At 39.1% G+C, this 10043-nt stretch overlaps 1 protein-coding gene across 1 annotated transcript; it reads right to left on the bottom strand.

Annotated features, from left to right (window-relative positions):
• Positions 1-1594: 1594 nt before the first annotated feature.
• LOC103158765 (synaptonemal complex protein 3-like) lies at positions 1595-9037 on the bottom strand. Its single transcript, XM_027433436.1, has 8 exons — positions 8935-9037; positions 8427-8493; positions 8245-8279; positions 6268-6385; positions 5298-5397; positions 3687-3785; positions 1778-1882; positions 1595-1669 (listed from the first exon to the last, which is right to left on the bottom strand). The coding sequence occupies exons 1-8, from the start codon at positions 9035-9037 to the stop codon at positions 1595-1597; spliced, it is 702 nt and encodes a 233-aa protein (XP_027289237.1).
• Between the last annotated feature and the right edge of the window lie 1006 nt (positions 9038-10043).

Genomic DNA, 10043 nt, shown 5'->3' with positions numbered 1-10043 from the left:
AAAAATCTAATGTCTATCAGCAATGGCCACAGCAATAGTTGCACTAGCCCAGGAAGAATGAAGTTTGTGTGCACTAGTTTTCTTTCTCTTTTTACTTTTTATTTCCATGTAGGCCCCCAGCCTATTATATAATTTTAGCCACACCCATGGCAAGACTGTTTCTCTCTCGCAACCTTCTCTGTAAATATCTTAACATATTTGTCACACACGTGCTTTACTGATCCCTTAACAAATCCTCTTCTCAATCCAGTCATGTGGGCAATCATAATTTGCTATTATGGTATGGGGCCATTCAATTACAGGAGGCATTTAAAGCACAAATAGACAGCTTAGTTGTCCATCAACATAGGAAGCTATAAAGAAAGTATGAGGCATATATATTCATGAAATCTTCTTTTATCAAAAAGGAATGAAATGCTGTCATTTCAAAAATAACATATAGAATCTCAGGGATTTACATTAAGGGAAATAAGGCAGAAACTCATGTCACATGTTCTTTCACATATATGGAACACAATTTAGAGGGATCTGAATGAAGAACATGTATGGAGGGAGCTACAGTTATGAGGACAGAATGGAAGGAGAAAATGGGGAGATGAATGGGATAGAGGGTGGTTCTCACCATTGCAGATATGTGCGTGCATGTTTGGATATGGCAGAGTAAATCTCATTCATGTGAATACTTAATGCATACATGCTTAGTTTAAAAAAAAGAGACAGGAAACATGCTTCATGGGTTCAAGTCAAAATGGAAAGCACACGGAAAAATGAGTCAGCCTTCTCATTCCTGTGGGACTAATATGCTTTTTCAAATGGTTTGGTAATTTCTTTAATTAGTAAAGGAACATATTTAATTGACATACTCGAGTAGATTGTAAAACAGTTTCAAATTTATTAAACACAGTGCTTCCAAGGAAAGGTATTATGTTATGTTAAGGTACAACATAAGAAAAAAAAAAAACAAGAGACTAATTCATGAGTTAAAAGTATACATAGGTAAATTTATGCACACTCACAGACAATTTAAGTTGAAAGCCATAGTACTCGAGATATCATAACACCAAACAGCGGAGGTGAAATATTGAGATAAAAAATGTAAGTATATCTGTACATAGACAAAATGCTGTCAATCAGCACTAATGATGAGCATCGTTTACCAGCTAAATAAACCAATTAAATGAAACTTAGTTTCCTGGAAACACCTCTAACATCCTCTCCCCAGATAAGTCTGGGAGCTTTTGTTGTTGTTATTGTTACTGTTTTTCTGTTAGTGCTAATTTATTTAGCAGTTTGGTTTCTTTTCTACATGACAAAGATAAGTTGCAGTCAGTAATTTTTATAAGGCCATTGAGTTAATTCTAACATTTACTGCCAAAATCATCTAACTACTGGTATTAGAGAGAACACATCCATATTTCTGCCAAGGGAGCTGATAATTCAATATTTGTACAAATTTGCAGTGGTTGCTGCTCACCAAACTGCTCAGTGCTCACTTGAAGGTTGAGAGACATGGAATCTGGTGTGCAGCTAACAAAATAATGACAATTTCTGGTAGTGTGGGGACTGTCTTGTGTGTGTGTCGCATGACGTAGGATCACAGCTTTTCTTCATAGTCCTCAGAGAGCAGAGAAAAAAGACACGTTTCCATAGCCATTACATTCTGATGTTGCTGTTTCAAAACAGAGATATCAGTAATTACTATAAGCATCCCTTCAAAGAAGATATCCAAAGCATTGCACAGATACTTGTTATTCTATATTAAATATACACTACTTACGTTTTCTGTCGTAAGTTTCATCTTCAAGTTTTCCATTTCTTCTTCCATTGTGCATTGCTCAACAGCATCTAGACGTAGGTGATTATCCTCAAGGTCTTTGACACTCTGAAACAAAACAAGACAAAGCAAAACAAGAGTCTAGCCCATTTGTAAATTCCCACTTTCCATGTCACATTGAAAACATTCAAAGTCCAAAATTTTCAAATTTTTGCTGTCAGAGGATGCTTGTTATGAATGCAAAACATGGTGACATTTAAGCAGATTTTAGTGTTCATTAAAAGATTTCAGTGGTAGAGTTGTGTGAAATATAATCACAAGAATAAAAAGAGGTGTAGAATTAGTTCCAGAAAAAAAAATAGGCTGGTGAATGAGCAGTAGAAATCCAAAGGAAATAGACAGAGAAAAGACATGCAGGCCCATAGCATGAAATACCATATACTTCTCCCATCCCCCGGGGATCCAGGTAATGGCTTAATATCAACTTAATGATAGAACATGTAAAATGATTTCCGTTTACATTCCATAGAAACGATAAGACACATAACCTTATGACCGTTCAAGTTACACAGAACATCATTTAGATTTTAAACGTTTTCCTGTTCAGCCAAAGAACAGTGACTTGGTATGTGCTATGGGGAAAGAACTGTGGCATATGTGGAAGAGTGGGAATGTGACTGTCCAGTTTCTACAATTGCTATCATATTACTATGGCATGGCTAAGCATACAAACAGGAATAATATTTAAAAAGTTAAAATGTGTTTGGAAGAAGCTGATGGGGTATTTGGCCCAAAGGGGGAGATTAATGGGTTCTCTAGATAAAGACAGGAATGAGGGGGAAAGATAAGCAAACCAGGGAAACAGAGTGGTGAGTTACTTCAGAGGAAGCTACTATGCTGGACATATGGAAGCAAAGGCAGGATGCAGCCAAAGAAGCTTTTCCTTGGAGGAGACCAATGCTTTTGAGGAGGGAATTGGAAAATCCGAGAATTAAGAAAGGGAGACTACTGACAGACTTGGAAGGGGGAAGAACTCTGTTTTAGGATGACACTTTATGTGTACATTTTGAATGCAATATGAGAGGTGGGTTACTTCCACCTAAACGAGGGATCAAAAGACAGAACTCAGAACAGACCACTGTGGTTTGACATCAGAACCTCTAAGGATAGTCAGACCAAATGTGTAATTCTCTTTTTACTAAAAGTTTATTTCAGACACTCTTTTTTTCCCATTCTGTTAGATATTTCAGCCATCTCTAACAGCTACAAAATGGAATGTAAAGCTGCCATTGGTCAAGAATAATTCTAATATAAAAGGTATCATAATAACCTCACATATTTCACTACACAACAAAAAAGAGTTACTAATAAGCCTTTAATCCTGGTACTGAGAAGGCAGAGGCAGACATATCTCCGTACAGTCAATGCAAGCCAGGTCTACATAGCGTGGCCTCATCCCAAACAAACAAGAAAGCAAACAAAAAAACAGAGACTAATGTATAGTTTACCCTTGCCTGTATCCCACTTAAGAAAACTGTCCATACTAAACAAGAAAAAGAAAACCACAAATTATTTATAAATTTACTAATCTCCACCCTGCATGTATCAACTAGAACATAAAGTAAAATAAACATCAATGTTCTCCACAGAGTGTTTAGTTCTAGGTGAAGTCCAAATTTTTACATTTCCTGATTTAAATGACTCATAAAACTTGATATGGTTTTAAATTAAATTCGCCCTTTGCAACCATGGTTAATCTTGGAAAGCGCCCAGACTAGAAAAGTGGTCAATACTTTAAAAGAATAATCTAATAATTGTCCCCCTGGATTCAGAAGGAACCACTCTGTCTCCTACTTTAATGTATACACTGCATCATAAGGATGTGATTTCTTAACAACTGCAATAAACAGACCTGTAGAAATTGATCAGAGATCTTTTTCGCTTCATCAATGGTTGCTTTCTGTGCCATTGCACTCTTTTTTAAACTCTCCACATGCTGTTCATACGCATTCTAAAATGTAAAAGACACAGGTGACAAAATGCAAGAAAACTAAATATTCACAATCCCAATTACATTGGGCTTAAAGGAAAACACTTTAAATTAATCACTGTTGGCATTTGCTATTTTAAATATTATGTTCAATTTTAAATGATTTTTAATTATTTAAAATGAATATTTCCATCAGTCTTGGACTAAGATAGTCTTTGTGTCACCAACATTTGAATGCAAGTATTCTTGAGGCTGAAGTCAACAGAGGCTCCTTCCAATCCGTGAATTCCTATCTCACAGAAATTAATTTTATGGATTTTATTCCTTATGGTCTATTAATCAACGAGTATTAGTTTTTGCACACTTGTAATATGGACACAGATGAAATTTCCAAATGCAGCCCTTTCTGTGCTTAACCTTGTCTACAACTATAATCTTGGCCTAACCCCTGCTGGACCTCAAAGTAAAGTCATCCCCTAGATTTCTTCATCCACATGTACTAGGCATGAAACAGATGAAAGGCACACGACAACCATTTGTCGGGTACTGCTCGAAAGTATCTCTGTAAACACAGGAAGGCAGAACTTGGTTAACAGCCAACCAACTCTGTGAGGTAGAGACTTGGCTGTCCCCCTTTCAGTCAGAAAGAGAATGAAACACAGGGGTAACTGGTCAAAACTACAGGTGGATTCCAAGCAGAGTTCCAGAGCCCAGGCTCCTGTCCACAAACATGGATGGTTTCCCCATTTTCCCAGCACCTAGGCTCTTTCCTAGCTTTTAGAATCATTCTCTTTAGTACTACAGCTCAGTACTCTGTCAAGATATGTGAAGCCCCCAAAAGAACATTTTCTCTTGTCCAACACCCAATTTCCCTGTCCTCGTGGTCTCAGTTTCACAGTAAATATCATTATCAGTTACCAAACCTTCTCTTGCATGTAAGACCCATTCCCTTCCCGTCCTGGCCTGGGACTTCCAGAACACCAACTACTCAAAGCCAACACCTCACCCTGCTCTGCCAGAGCAGCCACATGGTCTATTCTCACTTATAATTGTGTAGCACTGTGTCACAAAGTTATTCTGGGCACTCCTACTGCTTGTCATGTGTATCTCATTAGGCTCCTATATGGTGTCCTTTCAGTGGAGAGAGGGAGGAAAATGAGGAGAGAGAGAGAGAGACAGAGACAGAGACAGAGACAGAGGCAGAGAGACAGATTGAGAGAGAGGAGAGAGAGAGAGAGAGAGAGAGAGAGAGAGAGAGAGAGAGAGAGAGAGAGAGAGAGAGAGAATGAATATGTGCCTTTTCTGGAAAATCTCCAATGAGGATATGCTCTGTTTGTTAGCTAGCCTGACACCTAATCAATGATATTGACGTGTAACCAGAAACAAAAGAAGCAAGCCAGAAAGGATGGCCATCCTCCCAACATCCCATACTTCACCCATCTTGTTCATCCAAGATCTGAACAGCTGTGTGAATTCCTACTACTTTAGACTTTATTACAACAGATTAATTACAAAGTTAAGCCCGACACCTACAACAAAACTCTCTTCTTCTTGCTCAACCTTCATCACATCTTTTTCCCATTGTTGAAACAAAGGCACAAACATCTGAGAATATTTGGAATGAAGCATCCGTCTGTAAAACATAGAAATAAGCATGGTTTTATAACCATGAAGTTAAGGCAAATTACACATTCTCAGAAAAAAAATTGACTTACTTCCTACTGCTTAAAGAGAAGAGAAAAATAACTGAAATAATCAGATGTTGGAGAGAAAAGTGAGGTTAGGTAGCTTCGTTAGTAAAGTATGTAGTCCTAAGTTACTAGTAGAGAGGCTATGCCACATGCCTTCCCTCTTGAGCAAGGGGGATTCATTGCTATATAAATTTTTCCATCATTACTTATTTTTCTTGCAAACAGACTACATTTCTCTCTTACTAAATAACAGATTCTGATATAGTGAGTTGATGTATTGTGAATGACATAAGCTTTCACCCTCAGGTACTCACATAAGGGAATAGTTAAGTGAACAGTCTTTTCCCATTGTCACAGTGGTTTTCACAGAAAATGGTGATTGCAATTTGAGAATTATTCAAATTACTTATAATATTATCACTATAATGCAGGCTCATATTTACAATATGTTTGACTGTCTACATAGTCAAACATCATTTACATAGTTAATGCTCTGGTACTGACCATTCATCTAGCCAACAAATTATAAAACGTAAGTGTCAGTGAATTTTACAGTCATACAGTTATGTTGTTGTCTAAAAGGCAAGAAACTGGCTATATTCACTGTCTTCTAACTTATAGATCTCAATTCTGTAAAACTGAGGTCCTAAAACTAATGAAAATTTCTGATGGGTGGAAAATCAAGGTGACTGCATTTTTCAGTGGAGATTCAAATCAGTGCAAAATGATAAAATGGAGTCTGATTTTATTTGCACTAATGAAGAGTAAGAAACTGCAAAAATTTTGTAGTTTAAAGAAGCTAAAAACTTTACCTTTCTTTTTGTTGTGTTTTATAAATATACAGAAGCTTTCTATTCAGGACGTTCATAGAAGTTTTTACACCTTTGCGAAACTGCTTTCTCTTTGCAAGGTAGGACTTTGTAAGTTCACCTATATATGAAATAAAATTTTATTAGAAGGTAAAATTGGAAGTTAATTTGTTCCCACTCATATTGATATGGGATACGTAGATTGATGAATATTGCAAAGATATTTAAAATTGATACATGTGGCATCATTTCAAAACATAAGGTTTGCTGACTTTTTATAAACACTTCCACTTTATAAGAACAGAATTCTTGTTTACCTGTGTGTGTGTGTGTGTGTGTGTGTGTGTGTGTGTGTGTGTGTGTATTTTACATACATATATGTAAAACCATTTATTCTAGAGATTAGAAAGGTACAAGTCAAAAATGGTCTCTATTTTTTAACGTGTATATAAAGATGGGCAAAGACAGCGTTTAATTTCCTCCTTAGAACCAGTTAATATAAAAACTTTAAACACTTAGTACATAGTCTTCCTTTCAAATGATTCTCTTAGTATAGAATCTTGTTAGAAAACATTTGACAAAGCACGAACATACTTTATTTTTAAAACTGCTAAAACATATGGATAAATATACAATGTGAAAGCTAGTTTTAATCACTGTGCTATATGATACCTAGGCACCATATTTTACTATAAAAGACAACATCTGGGGGGATTCAGAGTAAATACAAATTTAAATTATTTTTCTTAGACTGCATAACACATGCTCAACTGTAAGTACTGGAACTCTATAATATTTCACTAATAGCAATGCTGTATTCATTGTATGACTTTATATCAAGGTCCTATGGACAACAGCTATTTTTAGGACTTATAAATCATCCCTGCCATGATAGGAATACATGAAATTATGTATCTAGTAAAAATATCGGGGACTCTTCGTAATCCAAGTTCTTGTCAGCACCAAACAGATAAAAGTTTTCCGACATGTTTGTTTGTTTGAATTGTCTTTAGAGATGGGTTAAAAAAAATCAGAGAGAACTGGTAATACTCTTATCTCTAGAGACGTATCCAAAAGTTAGTCACTTTGTAAAGATGTTTGCCCATTCATGTGTGGCTAATAATAGTTTGCATAAGGTTAAGGATCCAACCTCACATTTCTCAGTGGTGTGGGGGTGGAAGGTGGGGAGGGAGCAAACTACTTTCTTTGGTTTTTCCACATAAGTAGCTCATTCATATAAATGGTTGTATGAAAGGGCTCCCATCAGCACTGTTATCCTAAGAAAACAACTTCAAAAATCCAGAAAAACTAAATTAATTCACAACACAAAAAGGACATGCTGAAACTAATGAATACAATAGCCAGGACTTTAAAAATGAAGATTATCTCATCCACTCCAACAAGTAACACGCACCCCACTCAATTTCTACTGCCCCAAACACCCATACCTCTTCAGGTTGTTAAAAAATATTTCCATTTTCTCTTTAATCCCTGCACTCGGGATGCAGAGGCAGGCAGAACTGTGACTTTGAGGCCAGCCTGGTCTACAGTGCCAGTGCCAGGATAGGTTCCAAATCTACACAGAGAAACCCTGTCTTGAAGAAAAAAATATCCATTTTCCCAGTTTAAAAAGTGAAAAAATGTGCCAGGTGTTGGTGGCACACGCCTTTAATCCCAGCACTTCGGAGTCAGAGGCAGATGGATCGATGTGAGTTTGAGGCCAGCCTGGTCTCCAGAGCGAGTGGCAGGACAACCTCCAAAGCTACACAGAGAAACCCTGTCTTGAAAAACCAAAAAAAAAAAAAAAAAAAAAAGTGAAGAAATGTATAAAAACCAAATGACAACCCATACATAAAGCAATCCTATATATGTGAAGAAGACATTAAATGGGGTCTTGTAGGTCAGTGGCTGTCTTGTGACATGAAAGGTATATGACTGAAAAACAGAACTTGTGAAAGTCGAGCATCTCCTAAAACATACCTTGAAGTTCCTGTAACATCTTCTGAACAGACTCCCTATGAAAAACCAAACAAAATTCTTAAATGAGTGTATGAATATTCAGTTCATTTGGAAATAAATATTATTTGGTGCTCAAGAGACAATGGCTTAATTTTATGAAACTATCTTCCAGTGACAGGCAAACAGTACTTGACATATATCACCTTGCTTGCTGTTCGTCTTGATCTGATGAAGCACTGTCCTCCTCACTGATTTCCAACCCAGGGGTTTCTACCACATTGAAGAAATAGAAAATACAAAAATAAGTTGACTGTGAAATTCCTAGGCATCCTAGACAAGTAAAGTACTTTTAAATCCCACGTGTGTGCACAGGTCAGGTGAAAACTGGCACGTGCCTGGGGATATTTTATTTAGGCATTTATACAAGACATCCAGAGTTAAAGTAATTTTAAATCATGTCCTTGCCAGGAGACAACTTTGAAGTGAGGATGGCTTAGGCTAGGAGTCCTGGGGTAAGAACATCAAGGGGGAACCTAAAGTCAATAAACAAGCTTGAGATACATAGAAAAACAAGTTTTAAGCACTTGAAATGTCCTGCAATCTGAAGCAAGGATCCTGGGCTTGAGCTAACCTTATGTCCCACCTGCCAAGAGATAGGCCAGACTGTCCTCTGGGGTAGGCACAGCCTTGCACAAAACCCTCTGATTTTACCTGGCTTTTTGGGAACACTGCGCTTCAACTCATCATCAGAATCCGGGGAATCCTGTGGGCGCTTCGAAGTTTTGCTTGTAGCCTTCTTCCCCTTCGGTGGCATGTCTGCTGTGCCCTGGTGTTAGTCCTAAGTCTTAAACCTTGTGATTGCAATGACGTACAAAAGCCCCAGGAATTAAAAGAGAGTCATAGAAAAAGGTACGGGGGTCCATGGGTAGGGGAGACAGGGTAACTTGTCTCTGTACTGGAGCAGGGGGGTTCATGGAGGATTACAATGCCGCGGTGGCCTGTCCTATCTGGTCTCCACCGATGAGGATAAGTGAGGAGCTGGCTTTGTCCTGCACACCTCCACCTATATACCTTCTGCTGGGTTCCTGCCTTTGGCGGGGCTGGGGGGGTGTTTCCGGGTAGCTGCGGGGATTCCGGGGGCGCCGCGGGTGGGGGGGGGACAAAACTGTGGCCTCTCTTCCATATCCTTGTAGTGGTATATGGACTGGGGGGAACTACGCAATGTAGTAGTGACTCAGTCACCATGGTTATGTTACCGGAAATGAACCTGTGCCACACGCTTCAGAGACGCCTCTGCCGGCTTCTCATTTTGAGGAGACAGGAGGCGCTCAGGGGCCCTGGTGCTAATAAGGAACCGTAGCAGACAGAGATGTATAGATGTGAAACTTGTACACTCTTCCCTACTTCATACGCGGGTTCCCTGAGCCTCTCTTGGGACCTAAGGGGGGTCAAGCCGATTCCCTTGCCCTCAGGAGCCTCCTCCTCTCATCTAAGGCGTACGCGAGTCACCCGGATATCTCCTCACAAGCCGGCCCAGGCCTTGTCTCAGGAACCCACACCCTCCTCTGCCAGTGGTCGCGGAGCTCCTCAGAGCCAGGGTCCTCACCACTGGAGCTGACAGAGTCACAGGTTCCCAAGGTCACCCACCTAGAGACGACGTCCTACCACACTCCCTTTGGGGCTGCTTTCTCTTCAGGCTACCTGCCGCGCCTCGCCTTGCCTCGCCTCGCCGCCGGGATTCTGTTTCTTGAGCAGAGACTCACAGCTTGGCTGGCCTAATGCGCATGCGCGAGCTGAAGAGCACAGGCCACGCCCCCACC

Source organism: Cricetulus griseus, chromosome X, assembly GCF_003668045.3.
Source record: "Cricetulus griseus strain 17A/GY chromosome X, alternate assembly CriGri-PICRH-1.0, whole genome shotgun sequence".
In the NCBI taxonomy this organism is placed as follows: domain Eukaryota; kingdom Metazoa; phylum Chordata; class Mammalia; order Rodentia; family Cricetidae; genus Cricetulus; species Cricetulus griseus.
This window is presented reverse-complemented; position numbering and strand designations above follow the sequence as displayed.

What these genes read in the sequence shown, in the direction of transcription:
- LOC103158765 (XM_027433436.1), bottom strand. Translation starts at nt 9,037, where the DNA reads ATGCCACCGAAGGGGAAGAAGGCTACAAGCAAAACTTCGAAGCGCCCA. An exon ending in CAGTGTTCCCAAAAAGCCAG is followed by an intron (nt 8,494 to 8,934) that starts GTAAAATCAGAG and finishes TCAATGTGGTAG; the next exon opens with AAACCCCTGGGTTGGAAATC. An exon ending in CAAGACGAACAGCAAGCAAG is followed by an intron (nt 8,280 to 8,426) that starts GTGATATATGTC and finishes GGTTTTTCATAG; the next exon opens with GGAGTCTGTTCAGAAGATGT.